At 39.8% G+C, this 27,684-nt stretch overlaps 1 protein-coding gene across 9 annotated transcripts in view; it reads right to left on the bottom strand.

Moving 5' to 3' along the window:
* Positions 1-27,684, bottom strand: part of GRIA3 (glutamate ionotropic receptor AMPA type subunit 3) — a 307,490-nt gene that overhangs the window by 222,156 nt on the left and 57,650 nt on the right. For all 9 annotated transcript variants that reach the window (XR_010132479.1, XM_063702875.1, XM_063702874.1 and 6 more), the window contains one exon: positions 15,141-15,380. Coding sequence is in view for 8 of the 9 variants with exons in the window: in XM_063702875.1 (XP_063558945.1) it covers positions 15,141-15,380 (240 nt within the window). In the remaining variant the exon portion in view is untranslated. The remainder of the gene's footprint in view (positions 1-15,140; positions 15,381-27,684) is intronic.

The raw sequence follows: 27,684 nt of genomic DNA, 5'->3' as shown, positions 1-27,684 counted from the left end.
TTTAGATTTTTCGAATCCCACATTTTAAGTAGAATTACAGATTAGGAGACTCACCAACTTGACAAAATATGGGCCAATTCATTTTTCAGAACCTGAAACCTCAGCCTTAAGAACTTTAAAGACCTTTCTAGCTTGACATGTCTAAGGTCATTTTTTAAATGCTACTATTCAGCATTATGCTAGGTGGATAGAAGTGGTGGGATAAAAAAAATCATTTGTTAAAGTGATTATTAAAGGTTTTTAAGGTTTCTACCTTATTGATGAACCATGACATATTTATATTATTATTATTTATATTTATATTATTATTTATATTATCAAAAGGAATAAAAAATGGAAGACAATGGGTAGCTTTGGTAAATAATATTGTACTGCTTCCTTTCATACTGTGCCAAATGAAAACCAGTAATTCTTTATCTAGGATTTTCAAAAGGAATACATTTGTGCCAAGAGCTTTCCAAGAGAAAAAGAGACTGGACCAATCTTTGGAAGCCTTTTTCTCAGCCTCTCAGAGGTATAAAATGCTTCTGTGAAATAGTTCTGTAGTATGCATGTTGGAACCTGGAAATTTTACAGCTGATGCAATTCTTTTGAGCTTCTTAAGCAAGTATAAAACATCACATCAAATTTCTTTAGCAAAAAATACTAAGCTTATGATGTTTATTGTTGATTTTGTTTATTCTTTATTTGTGTCCGTCAGACATTATAGTCTCAGGAACAAGGATCTCAGGTCATTGTGAGATCAGTAACGTTTGTCTTTATGGCCCTGAAACTATTCTTTTTCTCCCTGGATTTAGTGTCCCTCTCTTTTCTTCTGTGTTCCCCCATCCACTCATATCTCTGCATACAATTATTTTGTATCTTACTTCTGCTAGTCCCTCAAAAGGATGCTCCCTGACTTTTGGGAATATGTAATTGAAGGGACATCCAAAACATTCCTGTCCCTGAGATAACCTCCCTTACTTCCCATGCTCAGCCAAGCCTAAGAAAGATAGAACCAAGAAGGAAGATGCATTATGAATAGGCACTATTTTATGCTCACAGAAATGCCTTTTGGATTATCTGTGCCAAGCTTACCTCCTCTGGGGGCCTAGATAACTGAGAACTACCTATAACAGTTCTCACATCATTTTTCATCCTTGTTACATTGCCTACACAGACATTTTGAAGCAGTTTTCCTTCTTTAGTTTTTCATTAGGAGCTGTGGAAAATAATACTATGCTACTCTTGTCTTTAGAGAATTCATGTGGCTCTCTAAATACCATTCATTTATATGAAATAGCATTATATCTACATCCTAGCTCTTGAGATTCCTCATATGTTAATGATTCTACTGGCTGAGACTCAGGAACCATAAGGCGCACTGCAGCTTTGTCCTCTAGCCAGAAACCCATGACTAAGGTTCCCAGAACCAAGATATCTGTTTTGCTTTTAAGTTGGTCGGACCAGGAAGGTAATGTTTTTGGTAGGGAGATTGGGCCAAAATCAAGGCAAGTCCAGTGCACAGGAGGTAGATGACTATCTAATGTATTATCTGAGGACACAGTCTACTCAAGGCCATGTCCTTTGCTAGCTCCTCAATGTTCCTGTAATCCTACATTTTGTTTTTAGCTAAAGTTATCTCATTTACTCATTCAGTTATTCAAGTTACAAATAATAATAATCCAGGCACTATTGGCAGAGATAAATAAGACAACAATCTTGTCTTCAAGAAGTTCATAGTATTGTGAGGGAGTTAAACATATAAACAAATAATAATACTATTGTAAGACCAGTGCTGCATAAATAGCTATGAGGACACACAGCAGGGCTAAGGGGCTGGAGATCTAGGGTCTGGGGAAGCAAATATTTCAGCAGAATTTCGAAGATATATCATTTACCAGATAAAGTGTGTGTGTATGGGGGGAATGGAGTGAGGGGGCTGAGTGCTAAAAAAAGGAAAAGTATTTGCAAAGGAATGGAGGGAAAAAAGGTCATAGTCCATGTGACATACTGAAAGTAGCATAGTTCCATATGGTTATAGTATAGAGCACTAGTACTTAAGGGATGGGTGGAGAAGAGAGTAGGAAAGTGGGTTGGAGTTTTGTTGGATCATGAAGGGCCTTGTGTGCCATGCTTAGAATCTAGGGGTAACAGGAATGTTGTTGAAATCTTTTAGGCAGGGGAGTGATATGATGGGAAGATTGCTGTTTATCAGTGGTGGAGGGGGTAAGATCAGGGAGATCAGTTAGGAGAATGGTGCAGGAGATGGTGGGAGCTTGAGCTTGAGTCAGTGGCAGTGGAAACGTAGACGAAGGTCTTTGGTGATGAGATGTGCAATATGATGAAGAGGCAAGATTCAAGGATGAGGTTTCTACTTTGGGCAACTGGGCAGTGCCATTCACTGAGTGTGGGAACATAGGTGGAGGCAAAAGTTTTCTGGGAAAAAAGAATAAATTCGGAATTCAGAATATTGAGTTTGAGGTCCAGGTAGGGCATCAAGATAAAGGTTTTAGAGGGAAACCAAACTATGGATCCAGAACTGGAAAGAGAGGTTGGGGCCTCTGGAAAGCCCATGTGAAATTGCAACTGTTTTACATAGAGAAGGGTTTTGAATCATTACAAAAATATTCAAGAAGCAAAACTGCTTTATCTTTTATCCTAGAAATTCATATCATTTTTGAGAAGAAATACTCCTTTTATTTTAAGGAATCCTGGAAATTGCAAATGGTTATGTAGGTCTGTGTTTTAAGACCTCAAAGAGTGATGGCAGTAAAGGCCTTAAGTGGACGAGAGGCCACTGTTGAGAATACTGACAAACCTTGTTAGAAGAAAACTTGCTAGAAGTGTGTTGTGTCAGCCCCTGGCTTGGAGATCTACCAGGAAAGGTTTTAAGATCTACTGGAATATCCTAATCTACTATCTAGGCATTGTTTCCTTTTGCCGCCTATCTATCAGAGTCCTGAAAGGGTTCAGGGCTCAGAAATGAACACGAAGGGAAACATGTGAGTGCACTTAGGGCCTCTGGCCAATTTCCAAAGCCAATGTGGCTGGTTATTTGTGTCTCCATAACCCTCCTTAAGAGTTAATTTCAAACTTCATTTGAAAATAAGTTCTAGTTTCATTATACAGGTGACCCTTGAACCATAAAGGTTTGACTGCATGAATCCACTTATACTCGGATTTTTCTCTGCCTCTGCCACATCTGAGAAAGCAAGACCAACCTCTCCTCTTCCTCTTCCTCTTCAGCCTACTTAATATGAAAACAATGAGGATGAAGACCTTTATGATGATCAACTTCCACTTAAAGAATAGTAAATATATTTTCTCTTCTTTATGATTTTCTTAATGACATTTTCTTTTCTCTAGCTCACTTTATTGTAAGAATACAGTATATAATAGATATAGCATATAAAATATGTGTTAATGAATCATTTATGTTATTAGTAAGGCTTCCAGATAATAGTAGGCTATTAGTAGTTAAGTTTTGAGAGAGTCCAAAGTTATATGTGGATTTTCAACTGTACAGGTGGGTAAACCCCCTACTCCCATGTTATTTAAGGGTCAGTTGTAAATGGAAGTGTTGTAATAGCCCACAGAATTTTAGAATCAAAAGGAATCACTCTAGATTGTATTTACGTATTTATTTTTTTATATGTCCATGCTGCGCTTCTAAACTGTGAGCTTATTAAGGGGAGGCACTCTGTTTCATTCACTTCCATAACTCCTGTAATTTCCCTGACACAAAATTCCTGCACTCAGGAATTGTTAGTTGCAGAATGATGGAGTCCACTCCGTCATTTTACAGATGTGGAATCTGAGGACCAGAAAAGCTATTGTGACTTGCCCAGGATTACACAGCTACTTAGTGGCAGAGTTGGGGGCCTGGAACTGAGGTTCTGATTTGATGATGCTTTTCTTCAACACCCTTAACGGGACTATTCACCTCTCATAACAGAGTGTTCTTGACATGTGGTGACAAAGATTCTTTGACCAAATTCTCACCATGCTCCTCTGAGCCCTCTTCTCCACCCCGTCCCAACCTTGGCCTATAAAGACTAGAACAAAACACTAACATAGTTTCTAATAGCCCAAGACAACATCTCTAGGATGATTCTAGTCTTCCTTAAAGTGGCTGCCTGAGAAGACTCAAGGCTGCCAAAATAATTTATTGTTTGTTTCACCCAACACCTCAATATAGTTCTCCTGTCTGCCAGTCTCTGTGGAAGGGTGGGAGCCTAACTTCAGTAAGTGCCAGTTGACAAACTCAGATGAGTTTCACGTAGGCCAAACCTCCCCTTTCCTGCTTTTTGTAACTTTTCACTTTCCTGACTCTATTGGGCCCCCTTTCATCTCCCTCCCCTTTCCCTCATTTTCTCTTCAAAATGCCCAGCCACCTCTGTACAAATTGAAGGTGCGTTCAGTTTATGCTGAACGCTTTTCCCTACTGCAATAGTATATTACTGATTAAAATCAGTCTTTAGCTCTTTAACAAATGTCCAGCTTTGTTTATCTTTGATAGTGGTTAGAGACTCTATATGAAACCAGACAGAATGCTCCTGGAGAAGTTTCCTCTATTTCTGAGCATTCATCCTGTCTCCTAGATGCTTGGTGGATTCTTAAGATTATATTTTAAAACACAGAGGATAGAGTGCCAGTACTCTGTGTGGCCATTTGCCTATGAGAAGGTAAATATGGATTCAAAAATCTACTTGGTGATTTGTGCCAACCTCAGTTTCCAAACATCTCTGTTTCCCTTAATAGCTCACTATGGGTCTGTCATCCATGAATTCATCTAAGCCTTTATTTAGGGGGAGGGGAAAGCTATTTATATTTTCAGTCTAATCCACCACTTGGTGTAATGAGTTCCATATGTCTCCTCCATTTTCTACCTGCTGTGAGAAGTAGAGTTTCCTTTATTTGTCCTAAATTCACCTCTATGGGCTTTATGTTGGTAAGATGCAAAAGCATATACACAGTCTCAGACACACATGTGATTTAGGACGGAAAACGACCTCACTATTAATTGTTATCTTTGTTTACAAGCATATTAAAAATTTAAATGAAAGAGAGCCCAAGTAATGCAATTGAAAGCAACACAGTAGCAACTATTTATCCCAAGGAGGAGGATGTAAATCGTTAACAAAACGGAGACCCATTGACACAGGAACCCGTGGAAATAGATGGGAAGCCTGCTATGGAATCAGCGCTTAGCCAAGCACTGCCTGCCTGCAGTGAAGTTGAAGCACCCTCTAAAAGTTCAGTGTAGCCCAGGAACATAACCTGTCAGCCTCCTCGCCTGACATGATCTTAATTAGCCTCTGTTCTACTGCTGAGAAAGCCTGCTGAGGCAGTTAGCACCAGAGAATTAATCAGATCGTTTGTGGAGTCGACAAAGCAGGACAGCAGCCGACACTGGCAACTTATTGATTGGAAAGGATCCAGGAAGACAGGGAGTGAAGTAGTCTCTATGTGTGCCCCCTCTTTCCTCTGAATGGGAATGCTCTACAGAGACTTCATTTGGAGGTGAAGTGAGCTGTGCTCCACCTTAACCTCTGCTCTCCTCTCCAATTCATATTCTGTCCTCCTTGCTTGCACGCACTTTTTGGCTAAGGCATCATGTGTAGCCATACTGATGCCAGACAGTGTGTTTGACTGCAAGAGAGAGGTAAAGAGCACTGTTGATTTTGTTGCAAATTGCACTTTTGCTACAGGATTAGTTGAGAAAATGGGATTTTGCCAGTATTTCCCTCCCTCCCTTTGTTTACTGCCTATTTTCAACAGCCCTGTAATTGCTTTCCATTTAGTAAAAGGAACATTGTTCCTTTTTTGGTTTTTCTTTTAATTGTATTTCTTGCCTTGAGCTGTGACGTTTGGGAGCATTGATGGGAATGCCATGTTGTTTTGGTTCTAGATACCAACTTGGCCTTAGTAATCAAGGCAAGGTCATTGCTAGGGGAGGCAGTTCTGTGGTGGCCTCAGAAACGTTTATAACTTCTTCCATTAAGCCTTCCCTGACTAGTCCAGCCTGCCTATCATGAACTTTCTCTTCTTTGGACTCCCACGGTACTTCACATCCATACCACACAATCTAGCTCTTGCTTTATGCTGTTTTGCACTAATATTTGCTTCTGTGCATTAATCTTAATATGTTTCTCTGGCCAAGATGTAAGCTCTTCGGAATCAAAGGCTCTACTTATTGGACAGAGCTGTTATTACTGATCTAGGCATAGTAAGAGACACTCAATAAATGCTAGATTGGTTCACTGCCAACCCCTTAAGGCGTTTCTGCAACCATTTATTTGGCCTGCTGCTTCCTTGGCACTGTTGACATCTTGGGCTGGATAATTTTTTTGTTGAGACTGTGGAGAAGGATACTGTCCTGTGCATTGTAGGATGTGTACCAGCATTCCTGGCCTCTACCCACTACTAAAATGTCCCTAGACATTGCCAAATGTCCTCTGAGGGGGGAAAATTACCCTCACTCTCTATTGAGGACCACTGTTCCATAATGGTAATAAAATAATAAGAGCTAAAATTCATTGAGCATGGGGTGTTACTGTGTTCAGCTTGATGATAAAGGCTTTAGATGCATTATCTTGTTAAACTCTCACAACAACCCTGCCTTGGCTTTAATTGTTGTCTAAAGGGCTTCAAGGGACAAACCTCAAAGTCACAGTTGCAGGTCTATACCGCTGTCCATCCCTGCCCCAAGGAACATTTGGAAGAACCTTCTCAAGGATGTTTCAGGCCCAAACCCTGAATTTATAGACTACTCCAGATAACCCTTAATGGGTTAATGAACTACCTATTCATTAAAAACTAGATATTCAGCTTAGTGAGGGTTAATTCCCTCAAGGAGCTTGATAAAAAGCAATAGAAGGTCAGAGCAAAAGCAACCCTGCCAGCTGTCACCTCCTTTTTTTTCAGAGATGTGAATACCATTTCAAACAGCTAATGCATTGTAGGGGGGCTAGAGATCTGTTTCTTTAGCTCGTATGATGACATTTTAGCTCAGGAAGCAGAATTTTTAGCTAGCCTACTGAAGTGATATTCCTACCCAACATCCTTACCAGCTGTCTTGCAAACAATGCAATTGGTCACAAGAGGGACAGGGTAAAAGAAGTTGGATAAACCAGTGCAGATTTGTCCTATAGGGGTGGGGGGGCTACTCAATGCACATCTCCTGACAGTAGCACCATTTCCGCCTATGAAGGACAACCCAAGAGAGAAATTTTGACATTTTAGCTTAATTTGTCTCTAGAGAGGAATGTCTCTGGCTGTGAAGTCAATTCAACCTCAAATTCACTGCCACCAAGGAGTTAAAAATACATTAAAATTAATCGTCATTTTCTGGAGAAATATTCTACTTATGGAAAATACCTTTATAGGAAAACTGCCTTTCTGAGTCTGAGCTGGAAATATTACAGTAAACAGGATCTAATCACAGTGAAGCCTTTTTTCAGCTTTGCATGACAGCTGTAAAATATGACAGTATTTATTAATAGTTGCTGCAGCCTGATCTGCAGCATTGGAGAGCTACAGAAAAATATGTTAAGCTACCGAGAGAACAATTTCCACAGTAACTAATATTCAGCTTCTGAAAGGGTAGTTTAATGTCTTGTGATGTTTTCCCCCTACTGATGGTCCAACCCCAGGAATGAGCTACTAAGCTAATAACCTTTGTGGAGAGTAAGTGTTTAAATGATAATTTATTTCAAGAGCTGACAACAAATTGCTCGGCACTTTCTCTTCTTATGCCCCAAAGCAGTCAAGGATGTGCAAATCGAAGTATTAAAAAATATGACAGCTCTGGTATTTTCATTTTCAATGAAATTCTCATTACAGACAAATGTACAGTCTTTTATTCACAATCCAGTCCAAATAGTCATTCACTATTATTATTGTGCGGGCTCTCAAGATGCTCTCATAGTTGAAGACTCATCACAATAGATTAGGCAGGCTGTGGAAACTACCAAATGTCTCAGGTACTGTCAACCCTGATTATTGCTGCTCAAACATGGGAATTTAGTATCCGTCTCTCACACGATAATGTACTCGCTGGGCCTTCCTAATTTATTCAGATGTAAAAAGTAGCTTGAATTTCAATAAAAACTCTCTTGACTTCACTTTTCCCAGAAGGCAAATGGACACAATCAGAACTGGAGCCATCTGTTTCCTTCGTACGTCTTTTAATCAGTTCTTAAAGTGAAGAAGAAAAAGAATCCATGATAGTCTGTCCCTTTTTTCTTTCTTTCTTTCTTTAATAATTGAGATACCCTGCTACTGTCTTAACAGTTTTGGCCAAGCACTCATGGTACTTAGCTGGAACTTTAAAGAAGTTCATGATAGTGGCCTATCCTGAACCAGAATAGGCTCCTCCAACCAGAAATATAGCCCCTTACCAATGACAACCTGCAGATTTATCTTTCTGTGTTCAGGAAAGTCTCTGACCCAGAGAAGAATAGATGAGTTCCCTTCCCTCAGAATCAGGGCCTCAGCACAACCCTCCATTAGTATGCATCACAGCAGTTACCTTCTGCCTGCATTTAGAACTCTGCTGTCTCTCTGCCTTCACCTTTGCAACTCATTTACCTCTTAACCTGGATTTTTGAACTCTTGCCTGTCTGGATTCCTGGTACCCTGAGACAACAAGATATTACATTCGTTTGTGGATACCATGCCTTAAGAAGGAAATTGGCAATTGGATTGCATCCACGGGAAGACAACCAGGATAGGGAGGGTCTAAGTACCTGGTCTTTGAAGAATGGCTGAAGGGAAGACTAAAGGAAGAGGTAATAGTTGTGTTCAACTGTTAAGAATGTAGGAGGCAGTATGTCAGTCAGAGAACAGTACATAGACTGTGGAACGTGGCAGACCTAGGTTGAAATCTGGTTTTATTACTTTGTGGCTGTGTGACCCTAGGAACTATCATTTAACCTTTCCATGCTTTGGTTTCCTCAGTTGTAAAGATGCAGGGATGTTACAAAGATTAAATGAGATAATCCATAAGCTCAGGGCCTAGTGCATAATAAGTGCTTAAGAAATGGCAGTTGCTCTTATCAAAATAAGAATAAAATGATAACAATAACAGATTTGTTGACATGTGTCATTGATTGGTATTGAGGTGTGTGTGTGTGTGTGTGCGTGCGCACGCATGAGTGTGTGTGTAGAGAGGAAGAAAAGGGCGTAAGGAGTGGAGAGGAGAAAGGAGGAAAGGAGGCGAAGAAAGAGAAGGAAGATAGAGAAAGAGGGAGAAAGAGAGAGGTATTTTGTGCTTTATTTGGGAAAGTAGAACTGGGTGAATGGGATGAGGCTAGGCTATGTAAGTAGGTGGAGAATGACAACATGCAGAAAAGTGTGAGGCTGAAACTTTGCTTGTCTCTCAGTAGAGTTCAAATCCAGCCAGTTGAAACATTCATAATCCTCTGAGGACAGGCCCTTTTCTCCTTTTCTTGGGGAATCCCTTTACTTCTTAAGCCCTTTAGGACCTTCCAACATTTTCCCACCTTCCTAGCTATCTGACAACTCTTTAATCTTTTCACAGGGTTCTTGCTCCAATGAATGCATATTTCATTGGTGGATCTGGAAACAGTTGTATTAAAAATTATTTTTTTCAGGCCTCTTAGATAAGTCACTCTTTCAGCAACAGTATTGTCAACTTCTCAGAGCTGAGATCTAATTCTGCTTCTTTTAAACCCCACCAGTGGCCTAGCACAAGCTAGCACTGGAGAAAGCTTAATAATTGCTTGTTGACTGATAGGATAATTGTTACAACTGCCTATGTTCCTGTCACAACCTTCGAGAGAAAATAGAAAGATCTGTTAGCAGGCTGTTGACTTCCAGAGAGTTACTTGGGAACTGAGTAGGGAGTTTCAGGTTGAGAATGGGAGACAGCAGGAGTTTATTGAACACTGGCAAGAAGGTAGGGACTAGTTGCCTCAAAGGGCACCCAGAGCTATTATCTCATTATCTAAGCTGAGAGCCACAGCTGGGCCGGATTCTTTCATCTCTGTGGGCTGTGCCCATTGAAGCCAAGGAGAGTTGTCAGGTGCACGAGAGTCTGGCTGCAGTTCTCAAGTATGTTGCTGTTCTGGGGGAAATGTTAGCACCACAGAGAACTAGGTCACTTGCACCCAAAAGATAAGTCTAATAACTGGAAGAGATGGCCACCTCCCTGGCATGGTTTTAGGACTTTCTATATAGGAAGGCATGTGGGCAAAGGACCTCACAAACTGGACTCATGGTGCCTGGAATCCCAGAATTAAAAAGCTACACCTTGGATTATGGTTCTGTATTCACAGAAGGCCTTTGCCTGAATAGAAATTTCTTCTTCCCTGGATGCACTAACCCATCAAGTTGTTAATAGCCATAGATAAATTAGCATGAATAAATTGGTCAGCTGAGCTGTTGTCACTAGCAGAGAAAGACTATTAATCAGTGGGAAGAAAATGCAGGACAGGGAAGTTTTTATGAAGGTGTAGAAGCAGGTTGAGACAGAGATGTTAAGGTTTTGCTCCTGCCAGGGAGGGCAGGTGTAAACATAATGCCATAGTAAGGAAAGAGGGTGTTAATAGGAGAGGGTACCGATAGGGCAGACAACACACTTAACCTCATAATTTTTTCAAAAACTGTTCTTTTATGTATATAGCACCAAGAACGTAATTTTCAACTTTGTATTAATGAATCAAGGTAGGATTTTAGAAACTGACAAACTGCAAACCCCAAATCAGACTTTCGTCTGCAGACAGAAATAGAAGCAGAGTCAACAAAGCCCTGAATTCCACTCAATGTTTCATAATTTCAGAGAAAACTTTACCCTGGTTGTGCCACAATTCTTTTAAATGATCTCAAACGTTTAACCCATTTCTCAGCTCCCCACTCATCCCTGCCCTTATACAGTAGAGTCACATCATTTGTATATTTAGCTTATGAATGTAATTATAGGTGTTCTCTTCTGTTTCTCTTTCTCTTCTATCTCTCTTATATAATTTAAAATATTCTAAAATTATATTTTCTATTGTAATTTCTCCCTGTAATTTTTATTACTAAAGCAAGAGATGATCATTGCACAAAACAAGAAAATACAGAATACTGAATATTTTAAACAACTGTACCAAGTGATTGGTATGATTTATAAATTGGGCCTGCTTTCCCTTCCTCCCTCCCTTCCTCCCTTCCTTCCTCCCTCCCTTCCTTCCTCCCTCCCTTCCTTCCTTCCTTCCTTCCTTCCTTCCTTCTCTTCTTTCTCTTCCCTTACTATCTTCTTTCTTCCCTTCCTATTCTCCCTCCTACCCATACCCACCCTTCCTTCCTTCTTTATTTTTCTTTCTTTCTTTCTCTCTTTCTTTCAGTCCAGTGTTGAAAAACAGACATAGGCTTATTCTTGATGAATCAGTAAAGGAGGTTGGAAAACACTAAGTAGGCACACAGGCATGTGCTATGTACTAGGGGAGGCACAAACTATAAATCTAGGGGCTAGCCAGTTGTTTATTATCACACTAGAGAGAAATGCTTGGGAAGGTATAGTATAGATCATAGCCAGTGAAATAACAGCAGAAGGCAGTTATATTCAATGCCAGATGAATGACACGGACAGAAGGGTTCTGTGGGTGTTTAGAGGTGGCCAAGATCTCTGCTCCTCAAAACTAAGTCTCCTCCTGTCCAGTCACCTCAGTAAATGGCATCTCCATCTTACCATCTTACCCAATCTCTCAAGCCAAACACATAGTAATCATCCATGAATCCTTCCTCTCCTTCACATCCCACAGTCAATCTGTCCCCAAGTTCTGTCAATTCTGTCTCCAAAGTATACTTCAACTCCATCTCTTTTTCTCCGTCTCCAGCTTAGTCCAAAGCTGCTATCATTTCTCATCTGGATGACCACAATGGACTTTCAATTGGTTTCCCTTCTTTTTTACTTGCACCACACTCCATTCTCTACAGAAATGTAGATCATGTGACTTCCCTGCTCAGAATCCTCCAATGACTTCCCACTGCAATTAGAATAAAATTCATACTCCTCGGCATGGCTTCTGTTTATACTCTATGGCTATGATCTGGCTCTTGTCTACCTCTACAGTCTGCTCTCAGGCCACTTTCTACCTACTTGTTATCCTTTAGCCACACTGGACTTCTTTCATTTCCTCAACCATACGACATGACCTTTGCACTTGCTATTTCTACTGCTTGAAACTATTTCCCTCTACTCTTCACATGCTGCCTCCTTCCAATCCTTTAGTTCTCAGCTTAAATGCCCCTTCTCAATGAGGCCATCACTGAACATCCTTTGGAAATTAAGCCCTATCCATTATTATCTGTCTATTTTTTTCCTTCATAGCACCTTATTTAAATGTGCAATTGTTTTATTTGTTAATTTACTTGGTTTTTGTCTATCTCCATCATTAGAATGTAGGTTTATAAAGCAGGAACCATATCTAACTATATCTATGTGGTTTTTATTGTAGCCTTAGCATCTATTGCATTAATGAATAATTGTGAGCTAGAGTGGTCAAGGAAGGCTACCTTGGGGAGGTAGAGTTTGAGGCGGGTTTTGAAAATTGGAAGAATGGACATGATTACCATATCAAGATGAAGGAGAGAATTCCAGGTAGTAGTAAAAGTACGATTGCTGAGGCAGGCATGGTTCTGGTGCATTTAGGCAGCAGTGGAAAATGGGAGCTTCCTACAATGGGAGGTTCTCATTGGGTAGCATAGGGAGAATGGGTTTGTTAGTTGGTTGGGGCATACTCATGCCAAATCTTGAAGAATAGACTGCTTTTTTTCAATATGGGCAATAGAAAGCCGTTGAAAATTTTGGGACAGGATCCTAGTACAGTAATGTAAGAAGGCTTTTCAAGGGGTAAATTAGTGTAAAAGTTTATGGGAAGTACTTCTTAAGCAGAGCAGATTAGTCCCACCAGCTAAATGGCTGCAGGGGAAAAATATAAAGTTACATGAGTCAGAAAGCTTTCTTTGACTCCAAGACCATAGACTTGTCCAAACTATTTAGTTAGACGATTAGAGAAAAGATGCAAGGGTAAGAAATAGATAGATGGTCTTTTCCTCCCGTTCTTCTAGTAGAGAGCTAATGAGCAGAGAAGGGTCACACTAGATGAGGATAAAATTCATTAATTGTGTCTTCTGCTTTTGAATAAATGAGAGGTACACTGTTGGTGGAACCAATATTTAGTTTTTCAAATGTTTCAGGAGAGAAGTTGCCTGACTTACAAAGTTCAGTTCTGAAAACGAAATTGATATGCACTAGATTATGCTGTATACAGTACATGTATACTGTTTGGACAAAATGAAATTTATTAAAATTTGGCAAATTATGAATTAGAATATTCAAGCTATTTTGTATCTCAGTCAGACAGGGCTCTACCTGAACACACAGTGTTCCTTCCTGGCCCTGCTGTTTGTTTGTTCTCTTTTCTCCTCTCCAAAGCCCCATCTCCCTTCTCTCTTGCAACCCACAACTTATCTATCTTTCAAGGCTAGCTTCTCTAGCAAGCTTTCTCTGAAAACTCTACTTTTCTGGAGTGCAACCTTTCCACAATTCTTAAAGTATTCAGAGTATGCAGTGTAGCACTCAATTTGATGTTGTTCTGTGTTGTTCATGAATTGCTTTATAAGTATCTTTTTCTGTACACACCCCCTTGAAACCATATTATATATGTATCTATCACAGGATTGGAGACCACCATTGGGGGTTGATAATGGCTTGTAGAATGGATTGACTAATTAACTGATAATATATAAGTTAGGATTAGTAGCAAGATACAAAGTGTCAGTATCTGGTCAAATATCTAAAAAAAAAATCACAGAATCATGGAATATAACATTAAGAAGGAACACACCTTAGGTGAGGAGGCCAAGTCCGAGAGCATGTCAATGAGTTGGTCAAGGTCAACTTGTTAGTGAGCTAGTTAGTGGCAGAGCTTGGACTAGACCTCTGGTCTTCTGCTTCAGGTTCATGAAATTTGATGACAGTTTGGAGGTAAGTACAATAGGGAAATACAGGCCTAAGTATTTGCTATTAAGATTTGATGATGCAGCAAAATGAGAGTAAAGTGAAGAGTGTTCTGGATTCCCAAGAGCAAAATGGCCATTCAAGTTAAGTTACTTAGAAGGACCTCTTCTACAGGTACCCCTCAGACAGATAAGCCTTTCATTTAATCCTTCTGAGTTTAAAAATTCTGAGTTAGAGAGAACCACCCCCAGCCTATAAATGGAACCACAGGCAAATGAGTGATAAAGTAACATTGTCTTCTGGAACGTCTTGGTGATAGAATCCCTTGGTTTTACCGAGGAACCTGTCAAAGACAACTGGGTGTTGGAGGAGCCTGATTAGATGAATTATGATGTGTGTGCTCTAGCAAATTAATCAATAGACCTTACTGTATATTATTTAAGATCAGACTCTTAATTTCTGAGCCTGTTTTAATAGAGTGTATCCTCAATATATTGTCTCACTATTAGAGAAGACTGGGCATATTTAGAGTGGTATGGCCGTAGACTGTCTCACTATTTAAAACAAAACAAAACAAAAACAAAAACAAAAACAAAACAAAAAATCAATCCCCAAAGCCCAGTTTAGCTGTCTCACTCATTATTTCTATCAGATAATTGTTGAGGCCTGCTAAGCTGAAAACCTAATGTGATCTGATGGAATGAGTCCTGGAAGCAAGAGACATTGCTACCAGTCCCATTTTAGTGGTTAAACTGCTGTATGAAAAAGCACTTGGACTTTAGCTATCTCATCTATGAAATGGGGATAATTACAGTTTCTGACAGGATTAATTTTCCAAAACTTTCCAATTTAAGCCTCTCTCTACTTAGACTAAGCTGCTTTTACTTCATACATTTTAGACCAGATAAAATTTTTGATGGGGGAGGCGTTCTTTTTCAACAATGGTGACTCAATCAAGAGGTATTCCAAACTGCTTTTTCAGGGAGGGCCTACATAGCTTGAAAAATTAGGTTCTAAAATTACTATTACTTTTATTTTTTAATCTTAACTTTTGATTTATTTGGAATATTAAATACAATTTTAAAACAGAATTAGATTTTATTTATTGGAAGCAAAGGGCACATAAGCTGAGGAAGTTTGAACACAATTACATGAATATCTAAAGAGCAGAGCAGGTGCCTCTTCTTACCTCGTTCTGTGTCATAGAGGTACACAAACTTCTCCCACTTGTAATGACCCAGAAGACTCAGAATAGCGCCCTTCAAGGCTGGGCGCATCTGGATGACAAACTGCACATCTGCGTCAGTGGGGAAGCTAGGCGTAACAAAGGATGTGTGCAGGGCCCCACAGAAGGAGGTCAGGGTGTTCATTGACATCTGGTCATAGAATCCAAAGATGGCATACACCCCTCTCGAGAACTGGGAGCAGACTGCAATGAGAAAAAGAGAAAAAGATTCAATAGCTCCGTGGTCCTTTGCTGCAGCTTGTAGGGTTAGAAATACAATGTACAATTAGGCCCCAAATTGCATACCTCAGAAGAAAGAAGCCCCTGAAAATCCAGTTACCCAACAGGAGAAGAGTAAGAAAGGGAAGAGAATTAATTTGATACAGGTACACATTCTCTATGTGCACAATGAGCTGGAAACTAAGAAAATGTGGGAAAAATAGAGATGAAAGTTGTCTTACTCCCTTTCAAAACCCTCCTGGCTCATCTCCAAGGCATTCAGTGCTCTTGTACTTCCACTTTAGCTGCCCAGGGGCCTCTTAGTGTACTAATGCGTCCATCAAACTACAACTACAACTGTTTTTTGTACCACCCTTCATTCCTTTGTCTCATAGGTGACTGAGAATTTAGTAAGACTAGCTGCTAATATGTCTGCTAGGAAATGTGTTACCCTTGAGGTTACATAATGTCTTAGCCACAGTTATGTTATTATTAAAGCCCTTAATGTGGGCTATTAATTTAGATGATTTAAGGCTCTGGGCAGGCCATGGGAAGACTGTCCTTTCAGTGCTCATTGAGTCACAGGGGTTAGGTGGCTGCCTATTCTGCCCACGTGTAATTGGGAAAGTTCTATCTTGATCCTTTTGCATGTATCTTATAGACTCCACTAGCCCACATGTAGAATTTTCACACCCCCCTCACAGTTGTCACCTTTCCTTCATTTCAAAGTGGGCCACATTGCTGCCTCTTCTCTCTTCTGGCCCATAAGAGCTTAAAAAATGTGAACCAATTTTAATATTAGCTTCAGTAGAACATAATTAGCAAAGCAAATCAGCTACAACAACACTGTGGAGCATTCATAAACAAAGTGGAAATGATCTTTAGATTATCTGCACCACTGCTCACTTCCATTCATGCGAAGCAGACATAACAGGCATAATGTGGTGTGATTTAAGGGGTCCTGCATGGTCTCCCTTACCTACTAGAAAACCCTAAATACCACTGTTAAGTTTACTTCTTCAAGTGTTTAAAAGAATTCTGTGGCCTGGGAGAGTGATTAAATAGAATCTTATTTAGCAGTTACTGCGGTAAGATAAATTAATGTCTGATTAGATGCAAGGATGAGTGGGAAATCAGATGGGTAAATTTTGATGGGGATGAGTGGGTCAGAGAAGAGAATGTGTATGGGGTCTGGAGTCCTCCCTGAGAGGAGAAACAGTGAAGACGTCAGGCACCAAAAATAAAGAAGGTATTGAAAGCATGAAGGCAAGTGGAAAACCAATTTAATTCATTTCTTGACCCTGTTGTGAGAGATAGAGTTCTCAGTGGATGTAGTATTTTGCTTTCCCTGCATTTGATTCGAATCTATGTTGATTAGAGCTGTTCTCTTTTTATCAACCAAAGTCATTAGCCATTGGCTTGAGGGTAGCATTTCAAAAGTGATTATCAGTCACTTAACCATCTCCATCATAGGAGACAATAGTCTTCAACTTGAAGAATTCTAAGTGACCCTCAGACACATGCACAGGAAAGGTCTTTATATGAAAAGGAAAAATCCCGATGTGGTGGCTCGCGCCTGTAATCCCAGCACTTTGGGAGGCCAAGGCAGGCAGATCACGAGGTTAGGAGATCGAGACCATCCTGGCTAACACGGTGAATCCCCGTCTCTACTAAAAATACAAAAATTAGCCGGGCATGGTGGCGGGCACCTGTAGTCACAGCTACTTGGGAGGCTGAGGCAGGTGAATCGCTTGAACCCGGGAGGCAGAGGTTGCAGTGAGCCAAGATCGTGCCGCTGCACTCCAGCCTGGGCGACCGACAGAGTGAGATGCTGTCTCAAAAATAAACAAATAAATAAATAAAAGGAAAAATCCAACTACAGTGAATCTGGGGTACTTCATGACAAGAGCCAAAGGGAGTACAATACTCAGAAACAAAAGGGATGTCTTGATCATCATCAAGGGTGATGCTAAGAAAAGTCCCATTCTCAAATTAATCCTGTAAGTGGAGAGTTTTGCAATACCAAATCAAATCTTGGCCAGTGCACATAATGTTCTGTACAAAATTGACAATAATAATGATAACATCCAATAATAATGATAATAGCCATTGATAATAACAGCCATTAATAATGAGAATAGTATTTAGCCAGGCACTATACTAACTACTATACAAATATTTTTTCATTTAATATTCTCATCAGCTTTATGAGGTATTGCTGTTATTCCTATTTAATAGATAAAAATTCTGAGACCAAAAAAACTGTTCTAGCTATTAAGAAGAGGAGCCAGAATTTGAATCTGAGTGTGCTTGATCCAAAACTCACACTCACATGTACTCAAATCCAATAATGTTATTAAAAAGTAATCATTGCTCCACAAGAGATAGGGTTTCCAGGTTCAGCAAATAAAAACAAGATTTTCAATTAAATTTGAATTTCAGGTAAATAATTTTTTAGTGTAAGTATGCCTCAAATTCATACATACACTAAAAACATAATTTGTTGTTTATCTGAAATTCAAATTTAACTGGGCATCCTGTATTTTATCTGTCAACCCTAGAAAGAACCTCTCCTTACTAATAATGGTCATGGGCTGGAAGACTAGAACAAGCAATCATGGCCCTTCAACCAAAATGATTCAAAGGGTAGCTGGTAATTCTCAGATCCATACCAACTGGCAAAAGAAAAATTAGGATCCATGAATCCCATACAAAAATAGTCTCATGGGAAAATGCAATATATTTTCAGCAAGGAGAACTCCAACCTGACTAGATTATGGGCAATAATTGAGGGGGAATATAAACTTAAAAAGAAGGAAAACTATAGCCATGATTCACTTTCAGTTTCAAAAAGCTCTTGAAATAGTGGAAGGAAACAGAAGATAAGTGGCGAGGTTCTGGTTGATTAAAAAAAATCTTGTATTGCTCTTCTAATCATTGACCTTGAACTCGGGGTGCAGAATTAATTAATCATTGTTAGTTCATACAAGGACTTTTAATATTTTATTTATTGCATTTATTTATTTATTTAGACTATAATGAACACCTGTAAAGCCATTACCCAACCTGAGAACTATAACATTACTGGTAACTTACTTTTATCTATGTGGTCCTCCTCTAGTCCATCTCCCTGTATTGATAACACTCCTCCCTGCTACCCCTGCCCCAGGTAACTACTATCGTGAAATTTGTATTTATTATTACCTTGGTTTTAAAAAAATATACAAACACATACACCTAAACAATATATTATTATTTTTGCTTGTTTTAAAGCTTTATATAAAGGGAGTCATACTGTATATGTGAAACCCAGACTTTGGTAAAACTTTATGAGTTGTCTCCAGGAAGGTGAACCCAGTGGAATCTTTAAGCCTGTATATTATGACAAGAAGAATGAGACAAAAGAAGAACTTATAAAAATGTGTAGGGAGCCTGTGTGAGAAAACCCACTGAAATTTAAAATTTCCAAACTAAGCATACAGCTCTGGTTGTGACTCAGACAAGGGACTCAGGAATATTTATAGATCAGTGGCAATCCTCAGGGAATAATATGCCACCATGGTCCAAAAGGCAGACCCACTGTCTTTTGGTGGTGGACATCAATAAGAAGAGTTTTAGGTGAAAATCAGGAAACATTTGACTCCCTTCATATAAAACAGAAGTACAACTGTCCTGCAAATATTGACCCCTGTGCTCCACCCACTCCAACATAGACAGATATCAGTAGAAGGCCTGTGAAGGATTAGCCCAATGGGGAAGACAACTGCCATATGAGGACAGTGTTAATGGCCTCTGAAAGAAGCTGGGGCATGGGGGACCTGTGAAGGGCCTTTCACAGCAGATCCTAGGCCTGTTCCTGGCTGTCAAAAGTAGGGTTGAATGGAACACTGAGTTGACCCACCCACAATGTCTATGATTTTAGATTCTTAGAATGTTTGAGCTAGAAGGAACTTAAATATTTTTTATTCACTTGTTTCTCAAGCATAGTTTTTAGTGGTGAAATCCTTTCTCCAAATGAAATTTTATATGGAAAAGTTTATTTTACAAATGAGACAGTGGAGCTCTTCTGATTGAACAGAGTTTCACTGGTCTGATGTCTCCCTATCATAAAGAAACTATGACACAAAGGGAGGGAGTGTCTTACACAAGGTCACACAAGAATTATGAACTAGTCTCTTAGAAAAGCTTTATTGGCATCTCCTCACCATCCCTACTCCAGAGCTATCTTTTGCAGCGTGGGTCAGGATTCACCTGCATGAAAGTGACTTACCTTCAATGCCTAGCCCTCAGACAAGGTAGCATAGATGGCTCTACCAGGGGTTTCCCATGATTTATCTGCCAGCTTCTTCCCTCAGCTCCCTCCAGCCCCAATAACAGCAGTGAGAGCTGGTTGCAGATTGGTGATCTTTTGGGAGTCATGATCCTTTTGGGGGATGTCTGTTTCCTTTATCTGAATCCTTAATGAAGCACACCCATTTCTCTTTTTTTCTTTCTTTCTTTTTTTTTTGAGATGGAGTTTTGCTCTTGTCGCCCAGGCTGGAGTGCAATGGCCCGATCTCGGCTCACTGCAACCTCCGCCTCCCAGGTTCAAGCAATTCTCTTACCTCAGCCTCCCAAGTAGCTGGGAATACAGGCATGAGCCACCATGCCCGGCTAATTTTTGTATATTTAGTAGAGACGAGGTTTCTCCATGTTGGTCAGGCTGGTCTCGAACTCCCGACCTCAGGTGATCCACCCGCCTCAGCCTCCCAAAGTGCTGGGATTACAGGAGTGAGCCACCGTGCCCAGCCTCACACCCATTTCTTTATCTCAGAAGACTCTCTGGTAAAATGGTGATGGAAGAAATATTTGTCTTGGCAATCTTATAAAGTCATGAAGTGCAGAGGGAAAGGCAGCAACTTCATAGACAGGCAGATCTTGGTTCCAATCATGGCTCTGCCAGTCATAAGCTGCGTAACTTTGCGCAAGTTATTTGACCTTTCTGAGCCTCAGTATAGGATGGTTATTACATAGGCAGGTTCTAAAGTTAGACCATATAGGTTGAAATCCTGTATCCTTTACTTATTAGGCAAGTTACTTAGTATCTCTGTGCCTCTGATACAGTTTCTTCATCTGTAAAATTGGGATAATGACAATAACTGTTTCAGCATTGCTGTGAAAGTTAAAATCCGTTCATTCATGGGCAGCACCTATAACAGTGCTTAGCATATAATAGACATTCAATGAATACTAGCTATTTATTCATTCATCAAATATTTATTGAGCGTCTACTATGTGTCAGGCACTGTTATAGATGTCGGGAGATACAGGAGTGAAAAAGATCCTGTCCTCTTGGGACTTACAGACTAGTGAGGGGAAAATACAATAAATGAGACAAATAAATAAAATATGAAGTATATCAGCTTCACCTCTCTCTCTCTCTCTCTGTGTGTGTGTACTTTGCCCTCTGTTAGCTCTATTGTGTTATCCTCCCCACAGTAACCATTGCCCTCTATCTCATACCAAGTCCCAGGATATCACTTTCCGTCTCTTTCACTTTTCCTATCCATTTCTTCTTTCCTAGTCTCACTTCTGGGTGGTAATGGGTTAAAGAAACTCTGCCATTTGGCTCAAGAAGATGCCATTGTCCTCTGTCTCTTCCCTCCCTATATAATGCCTTTGTGCTGGTGAAATGCTGTCCCTACCTGGGGCCTCTGTGCCTTCTCGGTGTGAAATAGCTTGGTTGTCTGCCTCCTAAGAGTGCCTGTCTCTGTATATTCCCAGTAACAAAATACAAATTTTTTTCTCATTGAAGATGTCGTTTCTGACTACATTCTGGATTCCTGGGGACTCTAGTGTAGCTCCCCAGCTGCGTTCCCTTCAGTGGTGAGTGGCAAGCAAGGCTGGAGCCAGCTGTCATGCTTTTATTTATAGTCCCCGAGTCTGTAGGGTCGAGACGGGTATTGTTAATGTACAGTGTGGCACATAATTATACCCCCCATATTCCAAAAGGCATCATTACAAAAATGTCAAACAACTTGATTACTTCAAAGTTCAGAATAACAATATTGCATATCATTTACAGAACACTTTTCATACCTTTTGAATCAAGGAGGAAAGAGGGAAACTGAAGTCTCTTGCTGATTTAATGATCGCATTTAAAGCAAGCAGGAAGACGAAAAATATAGCTATGAAGAAACTCATAGAGCTACATCACAACAAGGTTCTCCAGGTAATTCCTTCATAGTACAGTGAAGTCCAGTGGATCAAAGAAACTTAGAGCTAGGAGGGACCTTGAGAGATCATATAGTCTGGTGCTTTCTAAAGCTGTGGTATTAGTAATTGGTGGAGTTACCAGTGTAAGGAAATAAATAAATGTATGCTGTGTTTTATTGTGTGTGTTGGAGTAAGGTAGACAACTCGTGGTTTTTTTTTTTTTTTGGAAAGACAGTCCTTTTCTCTATATAATTTCTACTCTTTAGTGCTATATGTAGTCTTTATTTTCTGAAATGATGATGTTGATGATAAATGATGATGACGTCTATCACATGGGAGATATATTTATATATCTATATCTCTTATGTGGGTAGACAAAATAATGACTCCCCAAAAGATGTCCATGTCTGAATCCCAAAGTCTCTGAATTAGGTTATACGGTAAAGGGAAATTAGGCTGTAGATGGGATTAAGGCTGCTAATCAATGGACCCTAAAATATCAAGATTATCCTGGATTATCTGGGTGGCCCAGTGTAATCACAAGCTTCTTTAAATGTGGAAGACAGAGGCAAAACGAGAGTCAGTATCAGAGTAATGTGACATCGAAAAGACTTGCCTGGCCATTGCTAGCTTGAAAAGTGGAAAGAGGCCACAAGCCAAGAAATATGGGTAGTCTCTAGAAGTTGAAAAAGACAAGAAAACAGGGTCTCCCTTAGGGCTTCCAGATAGGAACACAACCCTGCCGACACACTGGTTTTAGCCTGGTGAGACCTGTACCAGACTTCTGACCTACAGAACCGTATGATAATAATCTTGTGTCAATTTAAGCTATTAAGTTTGTGGTAATTTTTTACAGCAGTAAATAGAAAGCTAATACATTTAACATAGCAAAATTAAAAGGTTGGTAACTCTCTGGATCAATGTGCACCTGCCCTACCTTTTTCCCCCTAAAATATTATTAATCTGATAAGTCCAAAAGGTTGGAAATGAATTATCTAGTCCAAATTCCCATTCAATACATGAGCCACCTTCTGTGAGGTCATATTGCCTCTCCTTGAATCCATCCAGTAACAAGGGAACTCACTACTTCCCTTGGAGGGCAGCTCTGACAGCTAGGGAGCTCGTCCTTAAATTGAACCTAATTTTACTCTTTGGGCCTCTTGAGTGCCACACTGTAGTCTCTCTATGCTGCCTTCTTCCTGTCAGGCTAAACATCTGCTAAGATTCCATTTCCTCCTAAATCCCTGCCACCTCCATCAACTATCATTCTAACTCCTTTATCACTATTATTAATGATGGGATAATAAAGATCTTGCAGTCTTCAGCTTCTGGAACCTAGTTTCTGTTCCAATCCCTCTACTGAACTGCTCTCTCAAGTTCGATGATAACTTCTTCACTGTCAAATCCACCTCTATTCATAGACGTTGTTCGAATTGATTGCTGAGCCGCATTTGATATTGTTGGCTAAATCTTAGCCCTTGAAACTCTCCTCTCGGATTTCCAGTGCATTAAACTCTGCTGGCCCTACCTCTCTTACTCCTCCTTTTCAGTTTCCTCTGTGCCCACCTCCTCAATGAGGACGTGTTTCAAAGACTTTGTCCCTGGCCCTCTTTTCTCCTCACTTTAAATATGGTTTTTTAAAATTCAACAAATATTTATGGAGGACCTGCTATGTGCCAGGCAAGGGGATCTAATCTCACTACCTCCATGTGGATGACTTCTAACTAGATACCTGTAGCTTCAGCCACACTCCTGAGCTCCAGAGCCACATTTCTAACTGCCCATAAAACAGCCTCACCCAGAGGCCCTCAAGGCATCACAAACTCAGCATATTATTTCTCTACGTTCATCCTCCACCTATGTGTCTGCTCCCGTTGTCCCTGTTTCTTCTAATGCATTGCTCTTGTTCCAGGAACCGAAGCTAAAGTCTTAAGGATCATGATCGCCTTTGTTCTCTCCCTCATTTCCCTATACCATTCTTTTGTAATGCTTCACCAATTCTGCCTCTAAGGTACATTTATCTACCTCCTGTTCATTGTCAGTTCAAGTTCTCATTCCTTTTCTCTTGACTGAGAGTAGTCTCTAAACTGGTCAGTTGCTTCCAGTCTTTTCCCAGACTATTGAATACTGCTGTCAAATTACTGTTCCTTCTTTCTGTTTCAACTGATCAATCAAAATATACTCATCCCATCTCCTATTTCTGCAAGAACCTACTCTGTGTATGAATTGTTAATGGATTAATAAATGAATCTTCGTAAGTGGGTCAGTTCAGGGTTTTTCAACCTTGGCAATATTGACATTTTGGTCTGGATAATTCTTTGTCCAGGGGCTGTCCTGTGCATTGTAAGTTGTTTTGCAACATCACTGACTTCTACCCTCTAAATGCCATGGGCACCACTCCTACTACCTGTTGTGACAACCCAAAATGCCTCAGAACATCATCAAATATCCCTCAGGAGGGCAACATAGCTCATCTCCCACATTGAGAACCAAAGGTTTACCTTATGAATTCCTCCTTACAAAGAGCAAAACCTTAATCCAATGAAAATGCATACATATCTAGAAAATCCCAAAGGAGTTACTTTAGCAGTAGAAACTTAAAAAGGGTGGATATTCTGGACTCTTCCAAGCCTACCATACAGGCAGCTACCTTCCTGATCCTGCCCTTTAATGAGTTATTTGTGTTTAGCCTGGGGATGTAGGAGAGGGGAAATTAGATAGAGGATGGATATGGTGGGGTGAGTATAGGGTAGCAGTGAGCTCATACCTTCCCTGGGTTCATATAAATCATGATCCCTCCCCAGTGCCCTTTGGTCTTGTGTCCTGGTAACCACAGTGGGTCCTTTTAGGTTTCAGAGTCAGAACAGTGTGTCAGCCCCATTCTCCAGCTGATGATTGCATGGTTTAATTACCATCTTGGGGTTAATTCCTTTGAACATTTTGTTCAGCTCTCAAGAGCATACTGCCTTCTGAAAGTCTAACTAGTTATTTTTGCAATTACATGGCATGTATCTAAATGCTGGCAAAGAAAACACTTATTATCAACATTTGATCCTACTTGAATGTAACTGCTAGCAAATGCAGGCATTAATATATGAACACATGTATTTTGGAAAATTCATTTTGCACATGTAAATGTAAATCATCCTTCCATAGCAATGTCAGAGATGACGGGAAAGGTGTTGAAATGGGTTGGGCTAAGAGGGTGCTTTTTAGGCCCTTTTATATCGAGATAATATGGTTAAGCATTGGGACTCAGGAGTCAGGCGTGGTCTTTAATTTTTTGCTTATTCATTCATTAAATAAATTTCAGGTTCCTAGTGTGTGACAGTGTCTGGGTGCTGAAATATGGTGGTGAGCAAAACAGACAAGATCTCTGCCTTCATGGTGCTTACAGTCTAGTATTGGCAGTAAATATGATAAATATGAATCAAATAATCATACCAATGTGTGATTATCACGTTTTAACTATGAAGAGGAGAATGTGTAGGATCCTGTGACTTCATGATAAGGTGGTTTTAATTTAGATTAGGCCAGGGAAAGGTTATCTGTGGACAAAGCATTTGAACTGACACCTGATGGTAGAAGAGCACCCTATGCAAAGAGACTAGCATGTGACAAGGCCCTGAAATGCATCTGATGCATTTGAGGCACTGAAAGAAGACTAGCCTGGCTGGAACATGGCCAGTGAGGAAGAGGATAATGCAAGTTGAATCTGGTAAAGGAGGCAGGAACCAACCGTGGAGGACCTTGTTAGATGTTGGTAAGGAATTTGTATTTTTATGCCAAGGACTATGGGAGGAAATATTAGAATAATTTTGATCATGGGTATAGCATAAACTGATTTATATTTTTAAAAGACTTTTCTTGCTGCTGTGTGAAGAGTAGATTTAAGGGAACATCAACGAAAGTAGGGAACACCTTTGAAATGTTATTACTATAGTCTAGGTGAGAGACAGTAGTGGTTTGAATTGTGTTGTGGCACTGAAGGTAAAGAGTTTTGGAGTTTTCTTTTTTAAGGTCAAGTTATTGGTTAAATAGACTTGGGCTAGTTACTTAGGTGCTCCAAGCTTCATTTCCATATCTATAACAATTGGTATAATAGTACCTACTCCATAGTATTATTGTATGGATTAAATGAATATGTGTAAAGTGCTTATGACTTTCATATAGTCTGTGCTCAATTGATAAGTGATATATGTTATTTATATTATTTTAAAAATTATTTCTCAGTGTGTTTGCACTGAGATGGGTTTTTATACAGTTCAGCCCCTAATTGGCTATATGACCTTGGGCCGGTCACTTCCCTGGGCTTCAGGTCTGTCATTTGTAACCCAGCAATGCTAACACCTGCTCTGCCCACCTCACAGGTTCGTGCAGACAATAAATGGAAGTAATAGCTAAATTTCTCCTTTTAAAAATTGCAAAAGTCCCTGAGTATCAATGAGTAAGTAGTATTGGTACTTGGCTTCCAGTAATCATCATCCACATAACAAATCAATCCACAGAATTGTCATTCTTTACAGCCTGTCTCTGTCATCCACATATCTCCATCAATCATCTAAAGCAGTCAGGGGCTTGTCTTGACTTGCAACTCATTTTACATGGGGTTTAGCAGGACTCTTAATTGAAAAAATAATTGATCCAGTAATCCAGTCACAGTCAATGAAACAGTTTTTAAAGCTGTGCAGGAAAGTGATGAACTCTTATGATGTCTTTGAATCAGCCCTAAGGTTTGTCATGGACAGATAAGAGCTACAAGTTTGATATCACATCATATAGTATTTGAAAGCCATTTTCTTTGATTTTGCAGCCCATGCTGAGCAGGGAGAGGGTGAGATGGATCCCCAAACAAAAATTATTCTCAAAAATGAACTAATAATTGTCTGTTTTATTTTCTGTAGGCTTAAAATATTTCATAATTAAAGCCAAAACCATATATAAGTAATAAAATCTTTAGATCCATCATCAGTGAAGAAGACATGCCTTTATTTCCCACTTTGTTTGGATTCCTTAGCATCACATTCTTAATGTTGTGATGGCCTCAGTCACCTCCTCCATCTTCCTAAAAAATGCAACAATCCCCTCTATAGCTTCATTGGCAGGTGGGTCCATCCCCTCTTGAATACTTCTGATGATAGTGAACTCACTACTCTTCAAAACAGTGCATTCTACTTTGGGATGGCTCTAATTATTAGAAATTTCTTAATATACTGACTGCAAATCTACCTCCTTGTAACTTTCACCACCTGAGGATTATTTTTTTTGTCTGAAGTATGCAGAAACAATCTACTTCATCTTCAAATGACAGGCTTTCAAACATCTGACAATATGCATCCCACCTGTCTATGACTTCTTTTTTTCAGCCTATTGCCAACTGTTCTTCAGAGATCCCATGCTCTTCACCACTCTGGCCATCCTTCTCTGGATGTGTTCCAGTTTGTCAAATGTCACCCTTAAAGTTTGGTGTCCAGGATTGAGCACCACACTGTGAGTAAGGTTGAACCCCTCCAGAAGACAGGGAACTGATACCCCTACCCACCCCCCAATTCTGGACTAGAAAACACATATCTGTCAGTGCTGCTGAGTATGGCATGGCTTTTTAAAAAATAAAACAAAACAAAATAAAACAAAACAAAACCACAACAACAAACAAACAGCTCACCATAGATTTCCATGGAAACCACTCCTACTTTGTGGTCTTGAAATTATATCCCAGGTATATTAAGAAACTTCTGCCAAACCAGGCTTCCCCCAACCTTGGATATGTGCTGTTGATTTTTTGTACCTAAATATAGACTTTTGCTTTTTAAAAACGTCCTAATGGTTTTGACTCGGCCTCTAGGGATCATTTTTAATCTTGATTTGTTTAACAAGTTTATTAGATGTCGCTCCCAGTTATGCATCATCTGCAATTTGGTCAGTCTGCTTCGGGTAGTATAATCCAAGTTATTGACAAAAATGCTAAAGAGGACAGGGCCAAGGACAAAATTATTGGGCATGCTACTTTATTCTTCACCCCTATACCTTTCAGGATGACAATAACTAGATAATAAGTAGTCTGGCTAAAGTTCTTCAGTATGCTCCAAATATA

This window comes from Gorilla gorilla, chromosome X, assembly GCF_029281585.2.
Source record: "Gorilla gorilla gorilla isolate KB3781 chromosome X, NHGRI_mGorGor1-v2.1_pri, whole genome shotgun sequence".
Lineage (NCBI taxonomy): Eukaryota > Metazoa > Chordata > Mammalia > Primates > Hominidae > Gorilla > Gorilla gorilla.
Note: the sequence above shows the minus strand (reverse complement) of the source record. Positions and strands in the feature narration are given on the sequence as shown.